Source organism: Manis javanica, chromosome 2 (genome assembly GCF_040802235.1).
Source record: "Manis javanica isolate MJ-LG chromosome 2, MJ_LKY, whole genome shotgun sequence".
Classification (NCBI taxonomy): Eukaryota; Metazoa; Chordata; class Mammalia; order Pholidota; family Manidae; genus Manis; species Manis javanica.
The window spans coordinates 171,300,437-171,314,399 of record NC_133157.1 but is presented as its reverse complement, the minus strand read 5'-3'; the positions used below and the strand labels follow the sequence as shown (position 1 = coordinate 171,314,399).

General features: G+C 38.4%; 2 protein-coding genes across 5 annotated transcripts in view; one reads left to right on the top strand and one right to left on the bottom strand.

The window, feature by feature from the left end:
• Positions 1-4,753: 4,753 nt before the first annotated feature.
• RBIS (ribosomal biogenesis factor) lies at positions 4,754-12,407 on the top strand. 3 transcript variants are annotated; one of them, XM_036998108.2, is made up of 4 exons: positions 4,754-4,863; positions 7,092-7,208; positions 9,349-9,465; positions 9,750-12,407. In XM_036998108.2, the coding sequence occupies exons 2-4, from the start codon at positions 7,095-7,097 to the stop codon at positions 9,819-9,821; spliced, it is 303 nt and encodes a 100-aa protein (XP_036854003.1). In that variant the 5' UTR covers positions 4,754-4,863; positions 7,092-7,094; the 3' UTR covers positions 9,822-12,407. The 3 variants fall into 3 exon arrangements, with proteins under 3 accessions (XP_036854003.1, XP_036854001.1, XP_036854004.1); XM_036998106.2 differs by having other exon boundaries at positions 4,754-4,868; XM_036998109.2 differs by having other exon boundaries at positions 4,831-4,932.
• E2F5 (E2F transcription factor 5) overlaps positions 9,862-13,963 on the bottom strand; it is a 28,525-nt gene continuing 24,423 nt past the window's right edge. The window contains exons 6-8 of one of the 2 annotated variants that reach the window (XM_036998104.2): positions 13,605-13,869; positions 11,617-11,664; positions 9,862-10,629 (exon numbers count right to left, since the gene is read on the bottom strand). In XM_036998104.2, coding sequence (XP_036853999.1) covers positions 10,520-10,629; positions 11,617-11,664; positions 13,605-13,869 — 423 coding nt within the window. In that variant the 3' untranslated portion in view covers positions 9,862-10,519. The remainder of the gene's footprint in view (positions 10,630-11,616; positions 11,665-13,604; positions 13,870-13,963) is intronic. The other variant, XM_036998105.2, reaches the window with a different exon arrangement.

Below are 13,963 nucleotides of genomic sequence, written 5' to 3'. Positions count from 1 at the left end.
GCTACAGAGAAGTGCAGAATGCATGTCATTTTTATTGACTGTTCGGCATGCACTGGATACTCAGAGGAGACTTACCAGGCAACCTGTCATTCCAGGCTCACCATCTCCTCATTTGGCCTCATCACTTACTTCCCAGACCACTGGCTCCCAGCGTCACTCCTGTGGCATTTTGGCCTGCCCCTCCACCAGAACATATCCTGAGTCTAATTATGAGGAAACAACAGAAATACAGAACATTCTACAAAATAACTGGACTGTTATTTTCAAAAGTGTTAAGCCAGGAAAGCCAAGGCCAGACTGAGACGCTGTTCCCGGTAAGAGTTGACAAAAAGACATGACAGCTAAATTAAAACTTTGTCCTGAATAGGATCCTTTGACTATAAAAGGCATTATAGGCATAATTGATGGAGTTTGAGTGGTGACTGTGGATTAAATAGTAGTAATGTATCAGTGTTCATTTCCTTATTTTTGATGGGAGAATATCTTTTTTTTATAGGAAATACACACTAAAGTATTTAGGCATAAGGGTAAATTATGTTTGGTAACGTAATCTCAAATTGTTCAGAGAACAAAAAGCTTGTATTATTTTTGTGCTTTTTCTGTAGGTTTGAAGCAATTTCAAAATAAAAATAAAATAAAACCTTTCTAGTTGTCAAGGCCTTCATTAGCTCATCTTACCCAGACCTCACTTTCCCACATTCCCACCTCTCCAGCCATATTTAATTGCTCCCACTTCTATAAAGCAGAAATGGAGAGAAGCTATGCTCTATTCCTAGAAGATCTTACAGCTCCATTTGCCTGGTTAAAAGTTTCAGTATAAGAAATATCAAAGTGCTTAAATGCTTCAGTGTAAGCATATCATATACATCATAAAACTTAAACTTTTAAATCAAATCAAACCTGGCTCCAAACTTTAATTTAGTATAAAAATTCTATCTCCATCTCAAATACATGGGAAGCGAGTGGCTTACCCAGTACCCAGAAAATGGAAACTTTCTCTAGTCTTCAGTCCATCACAATGGCTGCCCCATTCAGTATCAAAGACCAGATTTCATTTGCAAGCAGGAAGCCCATCCCTTCTGTTATACTTTTTGGTCTTGGGATCTCACACTACTGCTACTACTCATCAGGCCATAGTGCTATGTGCCATAGGGACGTAAATGTCAAGCACTCACTGGAAAACCGTAGCCACCCTCTCCCCAAACATTTTCAGTTTTAGGAAGCTCCCCTAGAATTAAGCCATTTCTCTATTCCATTCCCGAAAGACCCAGATGGGAATGTCTTAAACACATCTGGGAAGTTCCACTTTCAGTCCAGAAACATGAAAATCATTGATAATCATTAGAGACAAGAAAACTCAAAGTCACTTTGTAAAGGTTTAGCCACCTTAGAATGCTTGGGAGGAAAAGTGCCTTTCACTCTTTTAAGCTCTCTATTGCTTTGAGTAGAACACACTAATATTTCAGTCAATTATACCACCCTGCTGCCATGCTCTAAGATGGGTTAGTAAAGGTTTTTAGAAAGGTGGTAAAGGGCAAGATAAGAAATATTTCCGGCTTTGCAGGTTATGTGGTTTCTGCTGCAACTATTAAACTCTCCTATTGTAGCACAAAGGCAGTTACATAGATGATATGTAAACAAACTGGCTGTGTTCCAACTTAATGCACTTAAGGACACTGCAATATGAATTTAATGTAATGTTCATGTGTTACAACATATTGTTCTAATTTTGATTTTTCCCCATTTTAAAATGTAAAACCATTCTTAGTTCATGGGCTATTCAAAAATAAGTAGTGGGCCAGATCTGGCCTTTGAGCTGTAGTTGCTGATTTCTGTTTAAGACAATCAGATGAGAACTTTAACATGATTGTTGCCAGAATTCAGAATAACTTCTTTCCATAAATAGCACATTTTTTGTGCATTTGTCATAGTCCTTACCACATACTATCAAAAATGACTATTCTGAGTGCATACATCTGATTCTCCCAGATGACTCTGCGCCTTTAAGAGAAAGAAATGGTCACATACTTCCTTTGAGTGCCCACAGAGCCCAGGTGTTCAAACTATTTTGATCAAATGACATTGAGTGCTGGAGAGAATAAGGTTGAATAGACGAAACAAGTTTGTCATCAAATATCATCTATACAGGGCAGCCTTTGTTCCGGCGAAGTGCTATGAGATTTGTTATAAGTGGTTTGTAATTATTTATGTGTGCTATCATTTTCTTCTTCTCCTTCATTATCTTTATTTGTTGAATTGCCTCCAACACAGTTCTTTGAAGACCAGATCTGTATAAATAACTCTGCACTACTGAGTTCTCAATAGGAAACCTAAGGTTTCCAAAAAATGTTTTTACCATTTATGATTTTATTCATCCTTAAGGTTGCTAGAAAAACTGAACATGTGATATTTGCAAGTGTTCTTAATGATTAGAAAACTTGAGCTTTTTTTCTTTCTTTCTATATATTTGGTTCATAGGTAAATGGATTTTGGAAAATTAACACACTCCTGTCTTTTGTCTCAGTAATACCTTATGCTTTCGTGTTTTGTATTTCATTAGCTCTACACAATAATCCTGTGAAATAGGTCGGACAGTACTTAAAACTCTTCCAGGTGCAAGTGATTTAAAAAATAATTACCCAAGAAAATTTAGTCCCCCCTCCCCCCCAAAAAATGTTTCCATTCAAGTAAGTGAGAAGTCCAGGAATGGATCTTTCTTCTATGGCCAAATTCAAGGTTTCAAATGATAACATCTGGGTCCTATGTTTTACTGTTCAGCTGTTTTCTTTTGTGTGTTGCCCTATTCTGCCCCATTGCAGACAGGCTTCCTGCAAATTGCTAAAGGAAATAACAGCAGCCTAAAGTTCACATCATCCAGCACAAGACACTAAATGCAACACTAGCATTCTTCACCAGCTGTGGTTGGCAGATCTTTACAGAAGTACTGTAATTATCAGCTCTACTAGGACCACTTAATGGGAGAAGAGCAGTTTCCCAGAAAGGGATGCTAAGCAGATAATGAATGCTCTCTAAAGTGGGTATATTCTCTGAATGACCATCTACATATGGGAAAGGAAGCACAGAGAACTTTTCCATGAGCACACTGTTGGTTGGTGAGAAAGGTGAAACAGAAATCCATGCCTCCTCACTCATACCTCATATGATACACCTGCTCTTGCCTGTATAACCGCGGTATTTCTTTGGTATGAATCTCTAGCTCACCATTAAAGAATAAAAACTAGGCCCATCAGTTTTCATAAACACTGTCACATCATTCCATCACATCTATTTCTTTACCTTCCTTAAGTACATCAATAAGTTCACATCTAAGGAGCCATAATTATACCTGCCTCATTTGCTTCAGTATTCGTGGATAACTCTGGCCGTGTAAAAGAATCTGTTGGTTTTCTGTAGCTTTGGTTTTGTTTTGGTTGTGCCTCCACACATTATGGGCATCTTGTACCAGGATTTTAAAGTGTTTTCAAAAAGTTTCTCTTTACAAAGAATACAAAATTTATATAAACATACATTGACAGGTAATTATTCTGCTTTAACATATTCCCTATTTTTTGGGTGATGGACATAAACAAAATAAGACAATTTACTGTAAACGTGGCTCAACTTCCTATAACCAGGCAACTGGCTGATTTGGCAGAAAGAGGGCTTGACTGAGGTCCAGTCCAAGTCTGTCTTAGTTTGGCTTTGTTAATTACTAGTTTTGTGGATGCCTGCAAATGGCCTAAACACTGAGCCTTAGTAGTATCCTCACTTGCAAAGGGGAGTGGTATTAGGACCCTTATTTTGATACTTAGAGCAGAATGAAGACTAAATTCTTGTAAGTTACAAAATGATATATAAATATCAGTTCGTCCACACTTGTTTAAAATCTGGCTTTTCTTATGATCTCAACAAAGTAGAGAAACACGTGAAAACTGTTACTTTAGTGGAAAGATCCTCTTGGGAGAATTGAGTCAATTTTCAGAAAATCCAGAACGTCCTAATTGAGAAATGTACACACAGATACACACACAACCGGAAGGCAAAAATGTTTCATCTATGTGTTTCGAAGTTCCCTGATGCTTGTTTTCTTTTTATATTCTCTTGTGCCTCTATGGAGCTGTCGGATACTCCCTTTCGAAACAAGGAAATTACCATGAAGAAAAGCACCTTAACTGCTAGCTTATTAGAAGTGTTCCCTTGGGAGAGAATAGCTCCAGAGCGCTTTAGTCACATGGGTCTTCCCACGGCCTACCGAGCCCCGGACGTCAGGCCGACGCGCTCAGCGCCACCTCCTGGAAGCGTGAGGAGAGCCAGCCAGGAGTCAACGGGAGGGCCTACCACTTGGGACTGACACCTACCCATCCCGGGAGGCCCAGACTGGCGGCGTCCCCGGCACTGCTAGCTCGCCGAGCGGAGTACGTGGCCGAAGCCCCACCTTAAGCAGAGGATGCTCCAGGGGCGGGACTTTCCACGGTGAATGGAGCTTCGCTCCACGCGTGGGGGTTCGCTGGGTTTGCAGAGGATGCTGCTCGGGGGAGGAACTACCTTCAGTGGGCGGGGCTTCCACGGGGTTCGCTGGGTTTGCAGAGGATGCTGCTCGGGGGAGGAACTACCCTCAGTGGGCGGGGCTTCTCTCTGCTCTCGGGCGGCGCCTGTGGGTGGGACTCTGGTTGGTGGGCAGGGCTTTGCCTCTGAGGCCGAACTCCGCGGATAGGACTTCGTCTTGCGGGCGGGGCTTTGTTCGGTGGGCGGGACCACGACCTGTAAGGAATTTTGACTGGCTCCTCACCCCGGAACTTCCTGAATCCTTTGCGAGCCGGCGGCGTCCCCAGAAGTTGGAACAGCCGCTGGAGGGTATCGGAGGTCTGGTGAGAGGCGGATGAAGCGTTCCGGCTGACGGGCGTGACGTTTCTGGGGGCTGGGGCAGGACTGGTGGGCCTCCTGCTGCCAGGGCCCGGGGGCTCGGTTCCGTCGCTCGCTGCTTCTGGCAGCCGTACGGCAGCGGGCCGGCTGGCCTACCCCGTGTCTATGGGGCCTTTAAGCCCTTGGCAGCCTTTCTTCCACGAGGTTTCAGAGGATTTTCCCGCGCCCTCCCCACTAGGGTTTTACTTTTTCCGCGAACTTACCCCAGGTCCCCAGCGCTAGCGGGCCACTCCCTCTTGAGTCCGCACCTGTATGCTGGCGACCCACTACCCCCTGGGATGTGTCTGTCCGTATGTTTCGCGTACATATTTGTATGTCAACGTACCACACACGTCTTGCGTTAAAGTGATTAATGAATACCACATAAGTGATTGGCTGTTCGTTACTCTTGGAAGGATTTTAGATTATTTAAATTGTTAGGGGAGACGATTTATGTGTATTTTCTACTCCCTTAATAATCATGCATTTTCTGCTGTCTTTTTTTTTTAAGCAGAATGAGTATTATTGGCGTTCAAAAGCATTACTGCCCGTTTGCTGAGGCTAGACATTGAAGGATATAAATTTAAGATGAGAAATTTGTGCAAAGGAAACAAAAGAAGAGTGTGCAAGGTGTCTTCAGAGAACAATTAGTAGAGTAGGCCGCGAGTAGGCCGGGTGTGTACAGTGAGGTCGTAGGAGTTACGTTTGACAACTTTATGCTATATTCCGGGTGCCAGCAACGTACCAGGAGAAAGCATGTTGTCCTTTACACTGTAGAAGAGCCATGGAAGGTTTTTAATATTTGGAAGGTTTATCCCCTAGCACCCTGCAGGATAGACTTGAATTCAGATGGCTTAAGCCAGGGGGTGGCAATCTTTCCATAAAAAGTCAGATAGTAAATATTTTAGGCTTTGCAGGCCGTATACCCATAGCAGGAAAGTAGCCATATAGATAGTAGTGACCAAGTACATATAGAAGTGTTCTAATAAAACTTTAAGAAAATAGGTGCCTAACCTGATTTGGTCTTATGGACATAGTTTGTCAGCCCGTGGTCTAACCAAATGGACCAAGGGACTGTAGCAGTAACCATGTCCTGAGCTAGGCAGTACTATGTCATGTTTTTCTGTTGCTTTTTTATTTGTACATGAGAGGCCATATCACATGTGAGCTCCCAAGGTAGTCTGCCTGGCTTTGAATTGTTTCATTCTGTCATGACTAGCAGTGTGACAAGGGTCATCAGTTTTATCTATAAAATAGTGGTATGAGTACCTCCCACAAAGTGTTCTGAGGAGTAAATTAAAAGTACATAAATGTTAACATAGATTGGAGAATATAGGCAATAATTCTGTAACATCTTCCTATGTTGACAGATAGTAACCGCACTAACGGGGGTGAGGATTTAATAACATGGGTAACTGTTGAACCACTGGGTTGTATACTTGAAACCAATATAAAATTGTGTATCAATGATATTTCAGTTAAAAAATGATAGCATAGGGCTTGTACATATCATAAGAGCTCAATAAATCTTAACTATTCATGTTTATAAAATTGTTCCCCACATGCACTGTTAGAGACAGATTCTAAGATAGAATTTACAGGCTTAGTGCATGTTTGGCTATAAAGCAAACAAAGTTTCAGTACAAAAGCAATTCACATAGCGGTGATATGGGAAAGGTTAAAGTAATTCAAGGGAGAGGGAGAGGTGGGAAGTGGAGAATTAAGGACTGATTTTAAGGAATACACACAGAGAGAAAGTTGGGCAAATAAAAAGGAAGGGAAAAGGAGGAAGGAGACAGCAGTCAGTCCTGAAGTGCAGTAGGAACCAGGATGATATAGTATGTAAACCAGCCAGAAGAATGGATGGTGATTAACATTGTTGGATGCCACAGAAAGCTGAAAGAACAGTTGTTTTGTGTTGATAGTATTAATGAATCCAACCAACCGAAATTAGTGTGGTGCCTCCTATAGGCCAGCTACTGGATACGCAGAAAAGAACTGGATACACACCCTGCACTCAAACAGCAGAAAATCTAGTCAGGGCAAAAGATGGAAATAGTTTCATACATGCAGTGACTTTTAAAATAATCAGGATTAAGATGAGACTTAATTGGTACCTTTACTTTAAATTGATTTCTAGTTCATAAATGTGAGCAGCTTAATTAAACTCCTTTTTTTTTCTTTCCTAGACAATGGCCAGGAGCAAACTAAGAGGTCAGAAGTCAAGGAATGTATTTCACATAGCCAGCCAGAAAACCTTTAAGACTAAAAACAAAGCAAAACCAGTTACCACTAATCTTAAGAAGGTGAGTATTAGTTAAGCACTCCTTGTTTATAAGGAAAGCATAGTTGTAAAGCTACTGAAATAGCTGAATGCTGTTATTTAAAATAGATTCTTAGCCTTTCCCACAAAGGCACAATTTAAACATGTTTTTCAAAAAATTAAGAAAAATTACCTCCCTTTCTTGACTCCAGATGACGAGAGACATTTACATATGCATGAGGATCCAAATAACAGCTTAATAGCTTTATGACAGTGTAGAAATTACTAAAAACCAAGGTTCTTATTTCTGAACTCAGATATATTCAAGAACCTTTTAACAGAGCCAGGACATGGAATGTTAGCACCCGTATTTTTTTTCGTCAGTAGTTCTTATTTCTGACAATACCTAGAACTCAAAAACCTGTAAAATGAAAATAAAATACTTTCTCTTTTAAAATGCAAAATTTGAGAAAAAAGTTTATCATCTTTGCTTTTATTTCAAAGTATGTGGGGAATTTCTTAATCAAAAGTAAGTAGATTCTTTGAGAAAACTTCAAGAAAATGTTTTCAAGTTTAAGTAGTAGGTGGAGTCAGCTATCCAGGTCAGTAATTGTCATAATAATCCGTAGAAATATAACACTTTCATGAGCTACCTGAGTTGAGCTTTTTGATTGAGTTTTCTGACTTTGTAAATGCTATAAAGGAACTGAAAGCTGGGTTTTATGATGGGTAGGAAGGTGACAGTTTTACACAGGATTGTCTTCAAAGCTGATATTGAAGCCAAGACCCAAATGATAAGCAGAAGTATGGAAAGCTCTGGGAAGTGTTGGGAGCGGCATATTCTAGGCAGAGAGAATAGCAAGTACAGTGGCCCCAAGCTAGGGATAAGCTTGGGATATTTGAGGAAGATCATTTCGTCTGAATAGGAAGTACTAGAAGCTTTAAATTATATATATGCTAATAGAAAAGATCTAAGGGAGGGACAGCTGTGGGTAGGTAGCTTGGTTGGAAAAAGTATCAAATAGTTTTTGAAGAAAGTGGCCTAACTAACTAGTGGCAGGTCTTAAGATTGCCAGGCACTATATAAATGGTAAGTTGAAGTTTGTGGTCATGAATTAAAAGTGAAACCAGCCAGTCAGTCATAATTTTCTACAGCTTCAATTTTAGGCTTGGAAAAAGACTTAGTTGAATTTAACTAGGTTGCCAATCAAGTTTGATTAAGGAAGAGACAAGAAGGAAAGTTAAAGAGTGTGTAAAGTGATTGATTAAATATGATCATGGAATCAGTGCTGGCTAAAGGAAAATCTGAGGATATGAAAGTGTGAAAAATAACTAAATTGGTGGGAAAGGTCTCAGTAATATTTAAGAATTGTTAATAAACCAGAAGGACAGGAGGCAGTACAGTTACAGGTTAACAGTACAGCTGAAGGTAATCCACAGGAGTGGGTGGCTGAGGTAGGCAGTGGAAAAGATCCCTGGAGATGAGGACCTGAAGAGATTAAGAAGCCACAGAAGAAGAATTTTGTTGAAGCCACTCAACAGCAATGCCAGGCAAGAGAGAGGTCAGTGAGTCAAGGCTTGAGGTCTTTTATGAAGGAGTATTTGTGGTGTTAGTAGCTGACAGTAATGAGGAAAGTAGTGTCAGAATGTCCTGAAGGTAAGGTGCAAAGGAGCTGAGAGTTTTGAAAGTGACCTAGTTTGAGAGTAGTAGTGAAGAGCAAGAATACCACCTGCTCTCCCCAACCTGTTGGATTCAAAAGGAGAGAGCTTCAGGGAAAGCTGTCCTCAGGAGACTGCGGGGGACTTCCACTAAGGCAAGAAGGTTGAGGAAGGATTCAGACACTACTGTCGAAAGATGCCAAGAGTATGTGATCCCAGCTCCTCATTTTACAGATGAAGAGATAATTGCCTAGAAAGATTGTGGTCATATATTTTGGCCTGCTTATACCAACAAAGTCTAGGTATGAGGTATACCCACATAATTCTTTCTTTTAAAAAACAAGAACCTTTTATCTAAAATGTCCAATAATACTATAAAAACTTTCATGTGCATTTTCCCCACAAATTGGTAAGGTTGATAAGAGTTTAGATTTTTAGGTTTAACAAGATTAAATTAAGGTTGGATATATTTTATCTTTAATGGTTATAAAATTATAGATTAATGCTCTTTTTCTTTTTCAAAGATAAACATTGTGAATGCTGAAAAAGTTCACAGAATGAATAAAGCTTTTATAGACATACAAAAGGAACTCGCACATTTCTCAAAAGGCCTTTCTCTTGAACCTGTGCAGAAGCAGGTGGTAAGTAGAAATAATTTCCCTTTGCTATATAGCTAGTAAGTTAAACTCCAGATTTTCAAAGCTGGTAAGTTGAATTCACTTTTTAGTGCTTGACTCTGTAGTGTATATAGCATATTCAGTCATTCAGACTCTGAAACATTGAGTCTGAATATAAGAATTTTACCTTTTGTTCTACTCCAAATGTATAACTATAGAAGAAACTAAATTGGATAATAGAGTATATATGGCATTTTTGTTCACAATTGTTATCTACATTTTTAAATAAAATATTTTTCTCCCTTCAGATTTCTCAGCAGTGTCCAGAAAATGAACCAGTTAATGTTGATGAAGCTACAAGATTAATGGCTCAGTTATAATACACGGTGATGCATCAAATTCCCCAAAAAGACCAACAAATTAAATGTTTTATACAGTTTTATTTTTAAAAATCTTGTTAATGTACAGGCATTGGCACATTTAAAAAACAAACTACATAAACAGATCTTTCCTATAATCTAGGAAAGTGGAATGTCAGAAGTCAACAAAATGTGATAAACTTAAAGTGCTAAAACAGAAGGCACTTCACAAAATCTGTTCACTGAAACAGTAATATATCCTAGTTTACATCCTTCACTTTATAAGTGGCAGTGAATGTCCATTTGGATTGGAGGACACACAGAAATATGGACAGTTTTGTGGCAGTAAAAATACAAGACAAACAAATGATAAGCCCTTGGGCAACATTTTTGTTTTTGATGACCTTAAGTCTACTTTAACTTCCCTCCTGTAAGAGGAAAAACCAGAAGGATTCAGAATGGAAGAAAGTTTAAAATTCAGAATGTAATTATTCAAGGTGGGTGGGGTTGGTGGATATTAAATCACTTTTTCCCTTGAAACAGAGCCCTTTGTTTTATAGTTGAAGTTTTGTGAAGTAAAAAAAGAAAGTATTAGGGAAGAACACTTAAGAATCAGTGAACTAAAAAGGTGTTACATTCATTATTTTAAATACTTAGGTTAAGAAGTCTAAAATGTTACAAAGTTAGAGGTAGATAACAGTCCCAAGTTTCTGTGGACTCTAATAATTTAGTATCTGGACATCAAACAGATCACAAACTCCTTCATTATCATCTAAATTAAAGTTGTAGTCATCGGCTGGGGTAGGAGAAAGCCGTAAGAGAGGAAACACTGCAAGCAAAACACAAATTCAGTGTTAAAAGATTGTTTTTACATAAGTCATGATGTTTAACATAAAATACTCCTAAATATATCAACCCAAACTAAATTGTTTCCTATGTTATACAAGAATTTTAAAGTATGTAACAGGAAAAGGATCAAATTAATGATTTGTATCTACTGTATCTTTTGAAAGATTCTTGTTTAAAGATAGTTTATGCATTGATTGTAGATTAGCTTGAGAAATAGAGGTGAAAATTTTCATTTGTTGAATTTGATGCTAAAATTGGATTCAAACACTGGTCAAAGTATTTAATCTGTTAAATAAGCTGTTTGAAAACAAGAACTAGACTTAATAAATTTGCTGATATTCTCTGCTCCTACAGAAATGTTTAATAAATCTCTTAAGTGGTACCATTGCTAATATAACAGCTGCCGCTTCCTAGGTCTCAGCTGTATTTGTTAGGAAACAGTACTTTGAATCCAAGAACTTATAGAAAGGTAAAGCCAAGAGAACTATTAAATTAATTATAGCATTGCAACCAAAGAATTTTTAGGAATTATTTCAGATGGTAACATGGCTAATGTTAGCAATCGTTCCATAACTGCACATTGGCAGCTTGAAATTCGCCATGGTGGCATTATTCACAAAACTGGGATTTCAGATGACCTGCTGACTTAGATAAATTATCTTACTCTTGGCCAAATTTTCAGGAGTGAAAATGGCTAGTGTGCCAGCAGTTTAGAAGTTTATTCAGTGAAGGTGATAAGTATCCCCTCATTAATTTTCTCTCTCAAATTAGAGGGAAACAAATTCTGAAAGATGCCTATGATTTACTAGAAAGTCTTTTTAATGGAGAATTTTCATTAATCATTATAGTACATTAAGCAGTCAGTTAACAAATACAAGTTCTTCATTTCTTTTCAGTCACATGCTACTCATAAACTCTAGAAAAGTAATGATGTATAAGGTAGGTAGTAAAATTTTAAACTACTTACCATCAGAAGACATTAACTCATCAATGATATCTCCACTAATAGATCCTGCTGGAAACAAATTTGATAAAAGTTCTATTACATTTCTTTTTATACATTTTAACAGTAAAAGGCAGTTATATTTAAACAGTAGCGATTAACAGTACAAAGTTAAAATATTAGAACTTTATGGAAAGAGATCATTTTCATGAGCACCTACTCTACTTCTTTGAACTTCCAGACTCAAGATGTAGACAAAAAGACTGTCATTCGCTCAATACTGATTTCTTGGTTTTACACACACAAAAGTATAATTCTCCCAGTCATCCAACCTTAAAACTTCAACACCACTTTCCATCCCCCCTGTTAACTTTATCTCCAGATCTCACAGACCTACTGTTATTTTGCCTAAACAATATTTCCCAGTCTATTCTCTTTCCTATCCCATTGTCATCACCCTGTTTTAGCCTTAATATTCTCCTACAATTGCATAACTGCAAACTTCTAAATCTTCAGTCTCTACTGCCTCTAATCTGCTTCCCAGACTGAAAGCCTCTTCTTTCCTAATGACATTACTCTTGTGCTCACCAGTGTATAGTTCCAAATATAACACTTCTCTGGCCACACATCACTGGCTTATCGCCTGAGGTCCTAACTCAGTCTGATATTCAAGGCCCCCTCTAACCTGGCCCCCAATTACTTTACTTATTATTTCCAAATATAAAACCATTATGGAAAGTAACTGCTCAACAATGTTTAATGCTTTGTGGAATGTGATGTACTAATTGTGTCTAAGTAAAACCATATAAAACTTGCCTGCTTTATTCATCCCCCAGTAGATTATAATTAGATTTTAAGCTTTTTAAGGACAGCATTTTCTGTTGTGCATCCCCCTGGCCTATAATATAGAAATACACGGAAAGGAAAGAAGGTAAGATTATTTGCAACAGGAAGCTAAAAAATACTCCATGTCTGTTAGACCTTTATAGCCTTACTCTACTTACTGTGAACTCCCAGAGCAGTAGGTTCATGCCACATTCCAATGATACACACCCCAAAGGTTAAAGCAAACAAATTGGGTTGTGTACAATATAGTTTTTAATGATCTGCGATACTACACCTAGTTTGGCATGACAGTCCGTTCATCAACCAGTGAGAGAATAATTACCAGGGGCCCTTTATTTGGAATCAGTAAGGGGCTGCTAAATACCCAGCCAAGTAACCAGGGAAAAAGACTGGGTGCCAAGGAAATTTTCACACCTTTGGGAGATGTGGTCCCTATTCCTAATGACCAGTTTTTTTAAGAGTTTTAGCTAGTTTCATTTCGTGGATGAACAATTTAGGAAGGCAAGATTTCCTAAATTGGAGTGGAGACCATTTACTAACTCTATAATGAGCTTTCCAAATAAAAAGTATAACAATAAAGGATACGGAGAAGGAGGCATAAGACACTATATTCTACACTAGTTTGATTTTTCTTAAAGGTGGTTAGAACACAGTTCAGCAATTTATCCTAGAGTTATTAAGAGATGAACCTTGCAAAGTAAACCTCTGATTAAAAGCTGATGAATGTAAATGGTAAAAGGAGGAAAAGGAACAAATTTGGCTTGATTCTTAAAATGGAATCCTAAGGAAAACACACTTAGGCTAATATCTTTCCCTTGCTCAGTATTCATTTTATATGCAATCTTACATTATATCGTACCTAATTGTATGTTTCTGAATATACAGTCCATCTGTATGTCAGTATCTCCTAAGAAACAAATCTGTAGTGATATGATTCAAGATAGAATCAGTTTAAAAATTTTCCTCATACCACCTACCCTAGTGCTGGGCACACAGGAGCTACTAAATTAATACTTATTAATTAAATTAATATTATTTTGCCACCTATATTTGCTAACAGAGTAACATCATAACTGACACATTCAGAAAAGTTCTCCCAACTTGTTTAATGTAGTAGTCATATATTTTCCTTTCTCTGCTTCGTAAAACAAAGGCTCTGGACCCACCTGAAGATAGATCTGTGGCTGGTGTCTGAAGATTCTGGCTTCTTTCAGAAACATGTTGCTCAGGCAGATTCTGAGTTGCTGTGTTGGATTTCTGTGGCATCACTGGAGTGGAGGGCTGGGAGGAGGGCTGTGTGAGGTCATCAGGTGGGGGAACAGGAAAAACCACAGGCTTAGATGAACTGGACTCTTTATTTATGAGCAGCACGTGGATAGGTCCTGAGTGACTCTTTAAATTGATCTGGTATTTCTTCTGTCCATTCTGACCCTTTGAAGTCATTGGATATAAACAAATGAATAAATGTTAACATTTCTAGCTACCTTGGAATATTAATAGGGTAAAGTTATTAAGGACTAACTAA